Genomic DNA, 18,127 nt, shown 5'->3' with positions numbered 1-18,127 from the left:
TCCAGGAGCCAGGCAGGTAAGTTAAAGGAGTAAAGCAGGTCAGGTAGAAGAAAAAGGATGAGGTGGAGACCGGGGAGAACTACAGAGTATTTGAGGGGAGGCAGCTTGTCTGTGCAGGAAGTTTTTGGTCTTCTAATTTTTCAAGGAAAGCCATAAACCTATAGTTTTATGGGAAATCATCCAACTTTTAAATATTGGGCCAACATTGCAGGCTAAAAATCCTTCTCTGTGTCTACTGGGTACATCTATCCCTCTGAATACCACTTGGTAGCCTCTGGTTGAAGCTGATGCTTTTCCAAGTTATTCCAACAACATTTCTTGACTAAGCCTTTTCTTCTCCATTAGTGTGCAATTCTTCCTTTTTCAAATATTAAAATTTTACATATAACTGGTACTATTTCTAGGTGATTTTATTTCATCAATCTGCTTGATTCCTATTCTCTTTTATTATAGAATTAGGGCATGTTAATATCTCTAAAGATGAGCTCCCTTTCATTATTCTTTTTAGAATCTCTTTCATACTTTCATCTGTTTATTATTCCAGATGACGTCTTAAACCCTTCTATCAAATCCCCCAAATTCCCTTTAGGATTCTGTTTGGCATTCCATTAAACTGATAAATTGACATATTTAGAGTAGCTTGCCTTCTCATCTAGGAACATGTTATATTTCCTAATTATTCATGTCCTATTTTGTAGCTCTTAATAAAATTTTGCAGTTTTTGTCACATAGGTCACATATAGTTCTCAATGAAGATGATATTTTAATTTTTATTGATTTTTTTTTGACTGGGACATTTTTCATTATATTTCATAACTGGTTATTGCAAGTATATGGGAAATCTACTGACTTTTGAAAAGCTGTTTTGTAGCCCAGTTACAAATAGTTTTATTAACTATTAAATAGTTTTTTGATTAATGTTTTTGTCACAAATAATGATAGTTTTGTCTTTGCCTCTTGTTTCTGTTTCATGTCTTATGTCACTTAAGCCAGAACTTCTAAAACAATGCTAACTAATAGATACACCCTAATCTATTACTAGTTTTAAAAGGAATTTATCTAATATTTAACCAGCAAGCATTGGCTTTTGACTAGAAATCAATGTTCTTTATTACACTAAGTATCTTTTTTGTCTTTCATTTTCAATATTGTTGTGACCTAGTATTGTGATCAGAGGCGTTTTTAATCACTTATTGAACACAAAAAAACAAATCTCAGCACAGTGCACTCAAAAAGTGCTGGAAACTTGCAAAATAAGTATGAATCAGATATACGTGGATTTGAATCCCAGCTCTGATTCTGTGCGACCCTGAATGCAATCCCCTCATCTGGAAAACGGGGATAATGACTCTGATGGCACAAGTTGGTTATGAGAATTAAAATGAGTTAATGTAAATAAGCTGTGCTTAGTGTAGTACTCGGCACCTATGAGAAGCTCAACAGATTTCACTTTCCTCCTCAATCATTTAAAAGAAAGAGACAATGGTGGTACAAACAATTTCTCAAACGAAAGCTTTCCAAGGAATAGCTTGCGTTTATAGGGTTGAGAAAACTCCAACTATATTTGTGAAAAACGCCATCCTAGTCTTCCTGCTTTAGTGCATAGGGCTTTTCCTCACTTTTTCAAAATTTACTGTCCATCCCCTGCACTCGTGCACGGATTCTTTGGCCTCTGAAACAAATGAAAATAAAAAACCAGGCTGACATGTAATATGAACCGGGAATGAAACAAACTGTGTTTCCATTAGGCCCGAACACGCGTGCTGCTCAGATAAACGCATGAACAAGCAGCTACTCAAAGTGAAACCAGATGTTTGGAGGTTTCTGGCCTACGCTTTTTTATAACCCTTCATATAACACTCATAGTCCCGTCATTTCACCAGAAGATCCTCTGCTCTGTTTAAACAGCAAGAAACCCTCCCAAACCTCTGTTAGATTTGCAATCACTAAACCCGCGCTTGATTGTGAAGAAAAAGGAGCTTCTCTCAGTAGAGATCCTTAGGTGCAAATTCTTTGGCCCAGACAAGCACTAAGGACTGACAAAGTACACACCCTGCAGTGTCCTCAGAGCAGAGCCTCAGATAGTTACCCGTTACCCTGGGAAACGGGACCCAAGGGAAATGGGTACCGACTTAGGAGGGGCCCAGGGAAAGTAGAGAAAAGCCAGTGTAGAAAGAGCATAGATTTGGAGTCAGACTGTTCTAGTTTCAAATCCTGGCTCTGCCCTTACTCCCTGTGTGACTATGGACAAGTTTGTTAATTTCTCTGAACCTTATTTCTTCATCTATATAAAGAAAATAATTTCTCCTGCTTCCCTGGGACTGTTACAAAATTTAAGTTAGATAATGCATGTACAACACTTAGCTCGCTCCTGGGGCCCCATAAACACCGAAAACAATTAGTGACTGTTATTGCCAATAACAATAACAAACCCTTGTACGGCACCTGTCATGTGCCCAGCATTGTTCTCAGTATGGGTACTAATATTATCATCATTTTTCAGATAAGGAAACTGAGGCATTGACGGGTTATGTATCTTGCCCAAGGTCACACTGCTAAGTGGCCGAGACTGGATGCAAACCAGGCCATCTGGATTCAAATCCACTCTCTAACCACTAAGCCGTGTTCCCCCTCTTTCTCCTGCTTTATGACACAATATAACTGATCCGATTCAGTGCCGCCTTGAGGCTTCCTTTACGTGGAAGGGCACACACACAGTTCGGGCCACAGAGGGCTTACGCAGTAAGGCAACCCATTTCTAGGAAGCGCTGCTGACCCTGAGATCAGCGCACAACCTACCCTGTGTTCCTCTCTCCTCCACCTTCAAACCTCACTTCACCTTTTCTCATCTTCACTACCCCTTCCTGTCCCACAGGAAGAGGTGTCTCCTCTCCTTTCCTAGGATGAGCCCTCCGTTCTGTGTCTCCCCCCCACCCCGCCTTGCATCAATCACCTCCCCGCTCTCCTAGGCCTCCAATCTCCTCCCCTGGCTCCTTTCCTGCAGCTGACAACACGCTCAAAACTCTCCCCACCTTATGTAAACCTTTCCTTGAACTTGCCTCCTCCTCAGGTTACTCCCATCTGTCTCCTTCCCTGCTCTGTCTAGAAGGAATTGTTTCTACTCAACGCCTCTTACTCCTGAACTTGTGGTGACCCTGCTTCCACCTGCAACAGGGGTGGAAACGCTCCCACTAACGTTGCCAATGACCTCCTAATGACCAATTCCAGCAGCTTCTTTGTCATGAGCTCCCCAACTTTTCTCTAAGGCAAATCTCTGTGTCTCTCTCCCCTACCTACCCTCTGAATACTGGGGTTCCGTCCTGGACTCCCTGCTTCTCAGGGCTCTGCCCTCTCACATCCACACCACGACACCCAAGATACCCATCTGTCTCCAGGTCAGAGCTACCCCAAGTCAATGCCTGTTTATCCATCTGCCTGCTGGTAACTGCCAACAACTGACACCCACTTGGAAATCCTATGAGCAGCTCAAATCCAATGTGAATTGACCATCTCCCTACCTCCTTCCCCCAACAAATCCATTTCCCCTACTTATTTCCTAATTGAGTTAACAATATCACTACGTATCCATTCTCGGAGGATGACACTTCCTGCCTCTCCCTGACAGCAAAGTGGTCAAGAAAACTAGTCTATAATGTCCTTGAATGCATCCCTTCCTTTATACAAAACTGTAGCACTTTCCCAATTCAGGCCCTCTTCTCTCATCTAACCATACTGGTTACTGAATCAGTCTTCCAATTCTTCTCCCTATTTTAGTCTGAGAAACTAACCCATTTGTATAAACCACTGCCAAAGAGATCCACCCAAGCCCCAAATCAAGCTACATCTTTGCTTAAAAACTATCCTGTGCTCCCCACTGCCTTCAAAACCACACCTTTACGCTGGTCCATAAAGCCCTTGCCAGGCTGGCCCTAACCTCATTTTCTAGGCTCTTCTCTGGGAACCATCCCATTCATGCCCTCTACCCACTTCCAGTAGATACACCAGGCACTCTCACACAAAGGCATGAGTGGGAAAGCACATACGGGGAAAAGTGTGGATATTGGAGCCAGAGAGCCCTGGATTCAAATCCCAGCTCTTTCACTGACCAGGTATGAAACTTCTGCTTAGTCATCTAATCACTCTGAGTTCCACTTTCCTCTGCAGAAAAAATACCTACTTTGCATGCCTGTTGTAAAGAGTCTGAAACAGTTTATCTAAAACATCCAGGATAACACTTAGATGCATTATGCAGTGAATAAACAGTAGCTGTTAATATTAATATCATTAATTTTGTCAAGTGATTTCAGAGAGGCAGGGAGGAGTTTGTAAAGACTGACAAAAACGTGAAACTAGAATGCGGCATTTGAGAAGCTCCCTACAGAATCAGAAGATCAAACTTAAAAGAACAAATAACCGTTAGTGCCTTGGAATGTTCTGGCGCCCGCATTTCCATTTGTGAACTGCAGACCTGAACCAGTTTCAGAGTTGCTCTACCCCCTGAATCCAGCAGCCATGGAATGCACAAAGCTCCCAGGACAGAAAGAACATTACTCAGCCAGGTGCCCGGCAGTGCCCTGAACTGGCAGTTGTGCCTTCCTTCCTTCAAGATGCTCACAAGAAGTTAATGTTCACGGAAGAAGGTTCTAGGCTGCTGTGAGTATCTGTGACCTTTGACCTTTCAGTTGGTGCTCACTGACCGAGGAAGACCTGGCTTCATGTCCTCCTGTGAGTCACTGTTCAAAGACAATGTCTTCTCATTTCTAAAAGCTAATAATGGTCCTTTCCTGCCTGATCCACAGTGACCACGTCTGTCATTGAGCAGAGATGGTTAGTATTTCTCCTTTATTTATTAATTTTTTTTAAGTAGCTCTTTCTCTATAGTTCCTTTCTGGTTCTCACTTCTGCTCTGGCCCCAAGCTGGTAATAATGAATATCTGCACACTGCTTTCCAGCTCACAAAGCACTTTTCTCACCATAAGTCCTTCATGCCTCACAACCTCCTCCTGCATCCCCAGCAGAGGTAGCTGCTCTGCTCCCATGGGAGCTCGCCCAGACCTCCCTGTTGGCACAGACCACATTCTATTGGAATTATTTATGAAAGGGTCAATTCTCCCAGTGGACTGCAGGCTCTTTGAGGGCAAAGCTTCTGTTTTTTTCACTGATGAGTCTCCAGCCCTTACCAAAGCTGATGTTCAGCAAACACTGAATCATTAAGAGACCCTTAAAAACGTGCTGAGGACTTATCCTGAAATCAACTGCTTTCATGTCATCGTCAGACTCTCTAAAGTAGGTTTTAATCCTAACTACAGGTGAGTTAGGTGAAGTTCAGACCTATCCAATGTCCCACAGCTCATAGATAGTGCAGCCAGAATTGAAACCCAGGTCTGTTTCACTCCAAAGCCTTTGCCCTTTCTCTGGACCACACACACCATCTCTCTGGCCATGGCGACAATCTCCACTATCTACTGCCAATGCCAAGTCCAGCAGACTTGGGTCAGGGTTATTCCTCAGAGGGTGGCACAGAACAGGAGGTCATGTATTTAGTCATGTCCCACACATCAGCGGTACTGAAAAGGGAAAGAAAAGGACACCACGGTGAGAACGCTCTTAAAGCCGCCGTTCTGAAATGGTGAAGCTGGCTGGCAAGATGAGGAGAAGCAGCTGCCTTTATCAAGTGAGAGAAAAAAGAGCCATCAGAAAATAAAAACTAATCATCTGTCACATAAACATTAAACCAATCCTGATAAAATATCTTCTATTGGAAACTCCACCTGAATGGGGGTGGGAGTTGGGGTTCCTTCAGCAGGAGTCAGTACAGGTCAGCCTGTTCTTCAGGCCCGGGCAGATGGGAGCCCTGCAGGCGGGGATGGCAGGCCCACTGCCTGCACCCTGTGAGCCTAGGCGATGTGAATGCCATGATCTCTAGGACCCCGGCTACCTTGATGATTCTCTGACTGCGAGAGTGTACAAGATGTCACCACACACCAGAAACCTGGTCACTGAGATGTAAGAGAAAGAGCATGGGCTCTGGGTTGCTAACCTAGCTCTATTTCCTACTTAAGAGATCTTGGCAAATAGCATCGATCTCTGAGCCTCGGTTTCTTTATTTATAACGTAGAAACGCACGTAATCTAACTTCCAGGGTGTCTGGGAACTGACACTGCACCCTGTACGGTGCCTGGCATGGAATCAGTGTTCAATCAACAGACTGCTCTCATTATGATCTTGGCTTTGCCAGGCTGTGTGACCCTGGACAAGTCATGGGACTTCTCTAAGCTGTGGTTTTCTTATCTTTAAAAGTGTGATTTAAATAAACAAAACCTGCCAGATGTAATCCCAAAGTAACAAAAACATAAACAGGAATAAAAACGCAGACGTAGAGAATGGACTTGAGGACACGGGGAGGGGGAAAGGTAAGCTGGGACGAAGTGAGAGAGTGGCATGGACATATATACACTACCAAACGTAAAATAGCTAGCTAGTGGGAAGCAGCCGCATAGCACAGGGAGATCATCTCGGTGCTTTGTGTCCACCTAGAGAGGTGGGATAGAGAGGGTGGGAGGGAGGGAGATGCAAGAGGGAGGAGATATGGGGATATAGGTATATGTATAGCTGATTCACCTTGTTATAAAGCAGAAACTAACACACCGTTGTAAAGCAATTATACTCCAATAAAGATGTTAAAAAATAAATAAATAAAGTTCTAACTCAGAAGAAGAAGAAAAAAAAACACATAAACCAAAGTGAAATGGGAGCTCTGGCTCTGGGTGGAGGAAGAAGGCCAAAATGCTGACATAAAAGAGCCCAGAAATATCTGGACTCTTTCTGTTGACCCTCCCCCAGCACCTTCTCCCAGCTCCCTCTCACCAGCTGCCTGTCTTCACTCACCCGGAAAACAGACCATTCTTCAACGCTTTTCTCTCCTTGCTTAAATCTCTTTCCTTAGGAAACATTATCTTAACACCTGTGGTTTGCCAATAATCTCCAAGGGGTGGTAGACAGCTCAAATCGATTCATTTATCTCCATTTCCAAGGCCTCCATCCTGGCCCAGGCCAGCCTGAGTCCCTGCCGGGACCACTGTCACAGCCTCCTAACTGGTGTCCCAGCTCCTACAGCTGGAGAAACTTTCCAATATGTAAATCAGATTAGGTCACTCCAGCTCAGAGTCCCACAATGGCTTCCTGCTACCCTTAGGACACATTAAAAAACAAAACAAAACGAAGCTCTTCACGTGCCATGTTAAAGCCAGTACGGTCTGGCTCCTAGTACCTCTCCAGCCTTACCTGATACCATTCTGCCCTTTGATACCCGCATCCCACACTGTGACCATCTCAAAGTTCCTTGAACTCCCAGCTCTTGCCTATCCCAGGGCCTTTGCACATGCTCTTCCCTCTGCTTGGTGTATTCTTCCCCAAAACCTTCATCTAAACAACGAATATCTACCCCTGTCCCAGCCATCTAAATTAGGTCCCCTGTTTGTTTCTCCAGAGTACCCTCTTCTCTTCTTTACTACAATGAATACTTACCAGTTACCATTATACACTTACACGTATATTGGATGATTGTAATTAAACTTAAGAATCTATCTCATATTGTCTCAAGCATGTCTGTGAACTCCCGAGGGCAGGAAGCATGGCTATTTAATATATCACGGACACCAATGCCTGCTCAGGACATGGCAGGTAAAAGGCAACTAGCGAACACTGGTTGAATGAGAATATGAACAGATGTAGTGTCTAAATCTGCCTGCAACCACTCTGGACCTGCTCCTCCTGCTGGCCCCTTAAAGCAGCAAGCAAGGGGCTTTGAGCCTTAATAAAGAAGTCCTTGCTGCCTTACGCGTTGTAAAGAGACTGAACCAAGGCTCTTCCCTCCTCCTCAGGTATATGGGCAGCTTCTCCTTTTTCTCAGCCTCACTTACCAGCCTGTAAGGACATCAAAGGCGGCACCACATCTGCCTCATGGCTGCACCTAAATGCCCAGGCCAGGGGCTGGCACACAGTAAGAGGCTGTCAGTGAATACTTTACTGAACCAAACAGACCAAACAGTGAAGCCTGTGGCAGACACCAATGACCCCATATTCACTTCCCCTCTTCCTTTTGTTTCGAGTGCCAAGGTGGCAAGCTAAAAATATTCCTCAGACTTCCTTACACCTCTAAATGTCCAAGGGACACAGCTCTGCGAAAGAAATGTAAGCTGAGGGTTTTAGGAAAAAACGGCTTCCCTACTTCTTTCCCCTATCTTTTTTTTTTCTGCCTGACATGCAGACGTGAGTCCTGGAGCTGCAGCAGCCACCTTAGGACCATGAGAGGCAAGCATGAAAGCAACAGCCAGAGCTGAGGATGGCAGAGCGCAAGGGCAGAATGAGGCTGGTCCCTGATGCCATGCTGAATTGCTGTACTGGCCCTGGATGGGCCTGCCCTAGACCAAAAGTGTACACAAGAACATCAAAATCCCACTTAAATGCCACTCTAGCAGAGATCTTGTTACCTGAACACTAAATTCATTTCTAACTAGTCCCATGGAGAGACAAGCTTTATTGCTAGTACCTACTGTGTCCTTGAGCTCCCTTTGCTTCTTTCCTGTCCTCGAGGCCCCAGGCCCCAGATAATTTACAAAATAGATGGCAGAGGCAGAGGAGGGGGTGGCGTGGAGGTGGTGGGAACCCTGCCCTGTCGTCTGCAGGGACAGCTGCTGGCAGGGCTGGTCTCCAGGCTGCAGGTGAAGCGCTCTGATATTCCAAGCTCTCCTCCACTGAACAGATTTTTGGCCACAGTCTGTCTCCAGTGTGCTGACTTGAGTTCTACCTCCCACCTACAATTTCATTCCACTTATACCAGATTGCTTCCAATAAATCGCCGCTATCAGGGAGAGGTAAATTCACACGGCACTTTTCCAAAGAGGTGTTTTCAGTAGGAATTTCACAGAGTGCTTCCAATGTCATTGACAAGAAGGTTAAATTGATTACCGAGAGACCTTGATTCGTCATTGCTGTATTATATCTTATAATTCAGAGGAAGGGGATATGGGGAAGGGTGGGGCAGAGCTTATGAGAAACTGAAAATCATTTCTCAATCACTCCTTAGTTTCTTCTTTGAAGCAGTGCAGGTGTTTAAACAAACCACAGTACATAATGTCAGAGATTTTTCTCTCTAGATCCTTGCAGATGCACCCAGAGGCTGATGAACAGTAGTCTTACCCAATCAAAGCAAGGGGAATATACAAATAGCACTGCCCACCGTTCTCTGGAAAATCCTGAAAAACCCAACTTCGATGACCGTTGTAAGACAGAAGAAGCTCATGTGCAAGTATCTATTTACACCTGGGAATAAAGAGGAATGGGTTGCAGGGACAGCGAATAAAAACACCACTAGTGCTATTGAACTGTCCTCCTGTCCTTCCTGGCTGCCCCTCCACCGCCCTCTTCTTTTTTCTCATGAAATCACAAAGCTCAATCCCAGGAAACTTCCTCTGTCATATACAGTAACGGGCACTTGTTCTGGGCGCCGCAAGATAAAGCCTGCAGCTCTCGTCATTTTATTCCCTTGCTCAAAGCCTGCAACGGCACCTCATACCTGTGGAATGAGCTTCTCCCTCAGGGCGGCATTCAAGGCGCTCCCTGATAACTCACTTGCCCCCGTCAAGGCATCCTTGCTCTAGCCAATCAGGATGGTGGCTCACAGCCAGCGCATAAGTCTCTGCCTACCTCTCTTCTGGTCACGCTCTTCCCGCTACCTGGAATAACATCCTCAACAAACCCCTGCCATTTTCTCCTTTAAATGTGAGAATGCTACCCATCCTTTAAGGTCCCATCATGTGTCACTCATCCAGGGAGCCCTCTCTGACCCATCTGGCTGGACGTGCCCCTGTCTTCCTCCAGCCCTCATGGCACTTTGACCAGGGACTCCACCAGCGACCCTTCTTTCTCTCTGCCTGGATTAGAGGCACTTACTATGTAAATGCTCATCTCCTTAGTCAAAACCATGAACTACTTTAGCCAGAAACCACGTTATACCTTCTCTGTATCTCCACCTTAGGAAAGGGCAGGAATGTAATCATTTTTGGATAAAGGAGGAAAGGAAGGAAGGTAGGATGGAAGGATTAGATCTGCTTCTAGTCCCTGGACATAGAATAGGTCAATTTATAGCAGCTGCCTGGGCCTGAACAAAAGGACCCTCCTCTTTAATTACCATGAAATGTCCTCAGACCAGGAAGACCAGGGCATGTTTCTTGTAAAATTACCAGGGTCTATGTTTTCTAACGAGGATTCTAATTTCTCTTCTCTGGGTTTCTAAATCCACTGTGGGGTAACCTCTGTTATTTTCCACCTTGCCTCACATTGCCACAGTGTCAGGGTGATCTGTCCTTTTATGCTTCAGCATCAACCAAAATGAAAGGCTAAGATGCTACATCTAGAGGCCCAGAACACTGCAACACTGACTCGTCAGGTCTTGGGGTTGCAAGCAATGCATACAAAGGTATTTTTATTTTAAAAATTTTGCATGTTGTGAGATTTTTTTCATGGTCTTTTTAATGACTTCTCAAGAAAACTCCCTATGTTGATTTAAGATGCTTATATTGGAGGCAAATTAATAAAGGGGAAATTATATTCCATATAATACAAATAGAAATAAAATATTTATTTTATCAGACCAAACAGTAAGACACTCTGGCATCATGGACAGAACATGGGATTTGGAGACCAAGTTTCCATCCTAGCTCTGCCCTTATTGACTGTGTGACTTCGGGCTAGTCAATTAAATTCTCTGAGTCTCAGTTTCTTCATCTGTAAAGTTGAGATCAAAATGAGAATTCTCTAAGGTTCTCGTTCTTTCTTACACACAGAAAAGAGCCAAGCATGGTCCCTAACACACAGCAGGCGCTCTCTAAATGTCTGCTGAATGAATGAACAGGTGGAAAACGAAAGTAAGTGTAATATCCAAAAAAAGGCGGCTTGATCCTGAAAAGAGGCAGATGACTAAAGAAGGAAGATCATGAACTTTGGAGTCAGACAGATACAAGTTCAAGTCCTGGCTTTTCTCAAAACATCCCTGAACGTCAATTTCCTCATCTACAATAGGGGGTGAAAATAAAAATAATTACCATGTGGAGTTACTGCAGGGCTTAGAGAATGTATTTAAAGCCCTGTGTAAATGGCAATGGCGAATTATAATTTAGCGACTGGTATACATCTTCCTACTTCCTTCAGTACTCGGGGTCAGCCAGGTCACCCACCCCCAAACGGAGCCAGAACCAGAAAAAACAGAACCTTCAAATTCGAGATCTCTGCGTGTGGGGGAAAGGCCATTCTTTCTGAAAATAGCCGCCATGTTTTATTCTAAAATGTGCTCAGTTTCAGTGGCTTGTGTGCATGTGTGTGTGGGTGAGAGAAAATGTATCTAGTTCAGAGGGAGCTCTGTCAGCGGCACATCTCCGTGTATATTTATTTGTGTACACAGTCTGTAAAGTGCTTTTAGATTTTTTGAAGGCAAAAGATAAACTTATTTAATTTAAAATCATCAGCTGGATTGCATTAAATGGAGGGAAAAGCAAAAACGTACACAATATAGCCATTTGTTAAATTAAACACAATTATTTCTCCCACTACTTAATTACAAACAGACATAAATACTCTGGATTCTGACATCTCAGACCTTCTTAAATTCTAGCTCTGCATCTCAGCGTGTAACGGAGGGAGGGCCACATTCCAATTTGTGTGTTAAGCAAAACCTGAGAGTTACAATTGTATATTGGGACTATAATGACTTCACTAAAACAAGACCTAAACTTTTAATTAACCTGCCAAGACAAATTACGACTCATGGTTCACAGGTAACGACCAAAGACAGCTAAGACGCAATGCCAGAGACGTGGGGAGAGAGGAATTAATAGCAACATCAGAGTCAGTCTGTTTTTGTATTAAAAAAAAAAAAACGTATTCATTAAACAATCACTGTAGCTTGAAGGAAGACAGACAAGTCACAAAGGCAGGGAGAGAAAGGTGGACAGGGAAAGGGGATGGGAGAGAATATTAACCACTTCCATGTATCGAAGCCTGGGCTGGGCACTTTATATTCATTCTCTCCAATCTTCACAATGGGGATTGCCAAGTACTATTATCATTTCATTTTCCTGACAAGAAAGATGAGGCTCACAGAGGTGACGTGACTGACTGTGGTCACAGAGCTAACATGGGGCAGTGAGAGAAGGAAGGAATGGAAAGCAGTGCTCGGAAGGCATTTGGTTTTTTTTTTTTTTTTTTTTGGCGGTACGCGGGCCTCTCACTGTTGTGGCCTCTCCCGCTGCGGAGCACAGGCTCCGGACACGCAGGCTCAGTGGCCATGGCTCACGGGCCCAGCCGCTCCGCGGCATGTGGGATCTTCCCGGACCGGGGCACGAACCTGCATCCCCTGCACCGGCAGGCGAACTCTCAACCACTGAGCCACCAGGGAAGCCCAAGGGCATTTGTTTTCATAGCTTAGTTGACAGACCGACCCCAGAATCAGAATCACCTGGGCTCTACCTCAGGCCTCCTGGGAAAAGGCCCAGGAATCTGAATTTTTGACCCACTTCCCAGGTGATTCCTTTGTACAACAATATTTGAGACAGCCCCCACCTCCCCGCCCATAAGATACTGTAACCCCTTGTTACTCAGAATGTGGGCCACAGATGAGCAGCATCTCACCAGGTGCTGGTACAACAGACAGACTCCAAACACCCAGCCTGACTGACTGAAGCAGAGTCTGCATTGTAACAGGACGCCAGGTGGTTCACAGAACTCTGAGAAGCACAATACAGCCTAACTGCTCGGAAAGACATTAGAGGGTTAAAGGAGGTGAAGACAGATTTCATCATTTAGGTGAGAACAGGAGAACCTGAGGGAAAAGCAAGCTCCGTCTCCTTAATTATGACAAAACAGGCCAGCCAGCTCGGACAAGCCTAGAGGCGGCAAAGACACCTAACTGTACCTACATCTTCTTCCTCTGAGAGGCACATCCTAATTAAAAGTAGCTTTCTTTGGGGCTCTGTATGCATTTCCTTTCATATTTGTGCTCAGTTATTAGAAATACAGAATTCTGATTGCAGGACACCTTAGTTCTGCGCAAGCATGATAATGCGCCTAAGAGAAATCAGGCTGTGAGACCGTGAAGCTGAAACTCAGGCACCACTAATGACTTGAAAATCATGTCTCTAAATTGAAGCCACCGTGTCCAGAAAGAAAGAAGAAACAGGGTCTGGAGCCTGGCAGACCCTGCCGAGTGTCAGTCTAATTGGTGGTGGGGACCAGACTGGCTCTCCCGTGACGGGAAACGGCTGCGCCGACAGCCTCCTGGGTCGCCACTAACCACCGAGCTGCAGCCTCAGATTCGAGTCTCAAGGAACCAGGAGATGGAATTTGTGCAGGGCCAGAACACATATTAGTGGTGGAGATTTAGAAGTGAGCACACTTTCTACTGCACCTCGAAAGAAGGCATCAAGGGAGGAAACCAACAGCACGGCGGCTGCCAAGACTGCAGAGACCAGCAGCTATAGGACAGACACTTCCAAACTACGGACAGACACTTCCAAACTACGGACAGACACTTCCAAACTACGGACAGCACAGAGCGATATGTCCTACCCCGGAGCTGATGTAGCCTAACAGCTCCACCTCCTTCATTTTGCTAAGAGGGAAGAATGTTGAGCCTGCAGTTACGGCAGAAGCCTATACACTGTGCACCGTATTTAATGGGAAGGTATTCTCCGCCTCAACTCTATGGGCAAAATTGCAAATAAGAGGAAAATGCCCTGAAAATGACTACTGCTGTTTAGGAGGAAGGACCTGGGTCTTGCAAGAGTTTTAGGAACCAACGACCAGATTCAGAGGTTTTTATTCAACTCCATTGCCCATGTCAGAGAGGCTCCCAGCCAAGGACCAAGACAGAGTTTTGAGGTGAACTCAAAACAACACAGAAAAACAAACAACCCAATCCAAAAATGGGCAGAAGACCTAAATAGACATTTCTCCAAAGAAGATATACAGACTGCCAACAAACACATGAAAGAATGCTCAACAACATTAATCATTAGAGAAATGCAAATCAAAACTACAATGAGATATCATCTCACACCAGTCAGAATGGCCATCATCAAAAAATCTAGAAACAATAAATGCTGGAGAGGGTGTGGAGAAAAGGGAACCCTCTTGCACTGCTGGTGGGAATGTGAATTGGCACAGCCACTATGGAGAACAGTATGGAGGTTCCTTAAAAAACTACAAATAGAACTACCATATGACCCAGCAATCCCACTACTGGGCATATACCCTAAGAAAACCATAATTCAAAAAGAGTCATGTACCAAAATGTTCACTGCAGCTCTATTTACAATAGCCAGGAGATGGAAACAACCTAAGTGTCCATCATCAGATGAATGGATAAAGAATATGTGGTACATATATACAACGGGATATTACTCAGCCATAAAAAGAAATGAAATTGAGCTATTTGTAATGAGGTGGATGGACCTAGAGTCTGTCATACAGAGTGAAGTAAGTCAGAAAGAGAAAGACAAATACCGTATGCTAACACATATATATGGAATTTAAGAAAAAAAATGTCATGAAGAACCTAGGGGTAAGACAGGAATAAAGACACAGACCTACTAGAGAATGGACTTGAGGATATGGGGAGGGGGAAGGGTAAGCTGTGACAAAGCGAGAGAGAGGCATGGACATATATACACTACCAAATGTAAGGTAGATAGCTAGTGGGAAGCAGCCGCATAGCACAGGGAGATCAGCTCGGTGCTTTGTGACTGCCTGGAGGGGTGGGATAGGGAGGGTGGGAGGGAGGGAGATGCAAGAGGGAAGAGATATGGGGACATATGTATATGTATAACTGATTCACTTTGTTATAAAGCAGAAACTAACACACCATTGTAAAGCAATTATACTCTAATAAAGATGTAAAAAAAAAAACCAAAAAAAAACACACAGAGGTTTTCATTAAGCAGAAAATCCATCCCTAAGCATTCTGGTTAGTGGAGTTTTGTCTTCTGGAAGTTTTATTTTCCTGTAGGGGATTTTATCTCCAGGCTGTGTCACTGCGCTTCTGATATAAACCAAAGCAACGTCTTCTGACCTGAACCACTGAGCCCAACGCATCATATATCACATTGTGGTGATCTAAGAAGGAGACAAATTCTGTGCAGTATATGCATAAAGAAGAAAAATTTCTTAAGACAGGATGCCAGGCTCCCCAGACACCCACAGGCTTGTGAGGTGGCCAAGGCGCTCTCTCTGAATGAGAACTCTTTCACTATGAGGGACAAGAAGCTGCTAAGAGCTCATTTAAATCCTCCGGGCTTGCCGTCCGCCAGAGCTCAGGACATCCCGGTTCTCTACAAAACCCCCATCTGATCAGACTGTTCATCCAGCCCTTTGCATGGCTGTTCTCACCCTCTTGCCAAGCCTTTATCTTTTTCTTCATCCTCATCTGCCAGGGGTTGTTGGCTCCAAAAGCAAAACAAACAAGCAAACAAAAGCTCACATAAGAAACCAAAAACCCAAACAACAGATCAGTGAGTTGAACCAAGCGAGATTATAAGGACGAATATAGGTGACGCAGAGGAGTAACAAGAACTCCTGTCTCCTTGTCAGTTTTGCCCCTTGGTGTTTAAATGTTGCTGCTACTCCACACACTAGGCCACAGATAACAGAAGGAAGGCGGCGGGCAACAGCGCTGGGCTCAGGTGCCAGCCCAACATGGCCTTCCAGCTCCTCCTGTCACTCCCTTCCCCCGTTCCCCTGCATCTCACTCCCACGCCTGGTCCGGCAAGCCCAGTCAGGATGGCCTCAGGCCGGGTGGCCTCTGCAGCTCTGGGCAAGACACATCCCCTTGTCCACTTCAACTCCCAGGATCCCCAAGTGTCCTCTCATCCGAAGAGACAATATCCCACAGACCCCAGAGGGGTGGAGCTTCCTTACCAATGGCAGTGGTGAGAAAGGAAAGCACTTCAGACTCCTTCCCATCATTATAAAAAGCCAGGTGCCAGATTCCTGAATCCAAATACTGGATGAAGCCCGTCTCATGGCTAGAAGCGGGAACGACTCCCCGAGACTGGCGCTGGGGTCCCTCCAGGCTCCGTGCTTCCTGGGTCAAGAGCCTCCTTCCATCCAGCAGCTCCACAAAGTCAAACTGAAGTACAAAGAGAGCATAATTAGCAGTGGACCTGCTTCACCACAATGCTAGGTTCTTCAGGCTTCTGCCGGGGAGGATACGGGGAAATACAACCTGAACCAGGCAAAAGAGGCTAAAGCCACGTGAAGGTTGACCAACCAACTCCAACTCCTTCCCAGAACCCATTTCCCTGGTAACAGTCTCCTGATACTCCTGTGAGTGCATTGTAATTAGTGGATTATTTTTAAGTCTCCGAGTTTGCACAGGACAACCATGCTTTTCCAGTGATCAGAAACCCAGACACTTCATGACTGTTTGAACTCCAACCCCATGCAGGTGATGGTGGGCAGGAATCCCAGGGGTCTAGGATTGGGCCTGGAGCACTGGATGTGGCTTAAATGTCAGTCAAGTGTAAACGGAAGCTTGATTTATACCTATCTTCCTTTCGTCAATGACCCTTTCTCAACGCTCCAGTTTCAGGGAGCAGTTTTAGGGGAACTAAACTGGATTAGCTCAAAACTCTTACATGCTGTGTCAAACACAAGTGCCAAATGACCCAAGCCTACTAGCGTGAGAGACTTGAAGTCAGTCACACAGTGCTAACAACAGGCAGTTGTTGGGGAAGTCCTGCCGGCCTACTGGCACGCAAATCGTGCAACTGTCTACCTGTCTATCTTTTTTTTTTTTTTTTTTTGCGGTACGCGGGCCTCTCACTGCTGTGGCCTCTCCCGTTGCAGAGCACAGGCTCCGGACGCGCAGGCTCAGCGGCCGTGGCTCACGGGCTCAGCCGCTCCACGGCACGTGGGATCTTCCCGGACCGGGGCACGAACCCGTGTTCCCTGCACCGGCAGGCGGACTCTCAACCACTGCGCCACCAGGGAAGCCCTGTCTATCTTTAAAGAAAAATAAAATAGACGCTGATTCTGTCTCATGTGAAAATGTCTAGGGGCATGAAGTCCAGGACCAGCATGGCAGTTTTACAAAGAAATCAAAGGGGCCCAGGCTCTGTCTACTTTTTCTGCAACTCCATCCTTAGCAAATGTATTTATCTAGCTTTTACCTAAAAATTAAATAACTACGGGGGCTAGGAAGACTGCCTTTGGCCAGGGAATGTCTGATGGATGCCTATGATTTATATTACTCCAATCCCAGGGCTGGGAGGACCTCACACAAGTCTGCTCTTAACCCATCATGACTGGTCATGTGTCAATCATCCTGGCTGAGTTTTTTTTTTTTTTTTAATTGAAGTATAGTTGATTTACAATGTTGTGTTAATTACTGCTATATGGCAAAGTGATTCAGTTATACCTATATATATATATACATTCTTTTTTAAAATATTCTTTTCCATTAGGGTTTATCACAGGATATTGACTACAGCTCTCTGTGCTACACAGTAGGACCTTGTTGTTTACCCATTCTATATATAAAAGCTTACACCTGCTAATGCTGGCTGAGTTTCTTAAGTGTTTCTAGTGTGCGCGTGTCTGGGTAAATGTGAAGCCCTGAGGAGAGAAAGCATGCTTTGCTCTGAGCCAGGTCCTGCACTGGCTGCCTTCTAGATGTGGTTCTCCACTCTTCACAACAGCCCTGTGAAGTGGGTATTGTTATCACCATTGGCTAGATTAGGAAACTTGCTCTGAAAGGGTGTAACAGGCTCAAGGTCACATAGCTGATAACAAGAGGATTCAAACCCAGGTTTCTTTGACTCCAAAGTGCATGCTTTTTTCTCTAGATTACACTTCCTGGATAATTTAACTTCGAGACTGGGTACTAGTAAAAAAGGCTACTGAGAGATTTCCTAGAAAGCCTTCCTCTGAACAAGCTCCAAGGATACAACCCTACTCATCCGAAAGGTAAGGTCTGAGAGAGGGCAAATGGATGAATGGGCTACAAAATACATGAAATTTCCTTCAAGCTCAGAGATCCAGGCTTAAGCATTAGGCTTCTTGACTTAGGCTTCTT

General features: G+C 45.0%; 1 protein-coding gene across 1 annotated transcript in view; it reads right to left on the bottom strand.

Moving 5' to 3' along the window:
* Positions 1–18,127, bottom strand: part of TENM4 (teneurin transmembrane protein 4) — a 739,181-nt gene that overhangs the window by 174,844 nt on the left and 546,210 nt on the right. Inside the window, exon 14 of the mRNA XM_073808362.1 lies at positions 15,970–16,180. Within this exon, the coding sequence (XP_073664463.1) occupies positions 15,970–16,180 (211 nt within the window). The remainder of the gene's footprint in view (positions 1–15,969; positions 16,181–18,127) is intronic.

This window comes from Tursiops truncatus, chromosome 8, assembly GCF_011762595.2.
Source record: "Tursiops truncatus isolate mTurTru1 chromosome 8, mTurTru1.mat.Y, whole genome shotgun sequence".
Lineage (NCBI taxonomy): Eukaryota > Metazoa > Chordata > Mammalia > Artiodactyla > Delphinidae > Tursiops > Tursiops truncatus.
The sequence above is the reverse complement of the archived record's forward strand: the minus strand, read 5'-3'. Positions and strand labels throughout refer to the sequence as shown.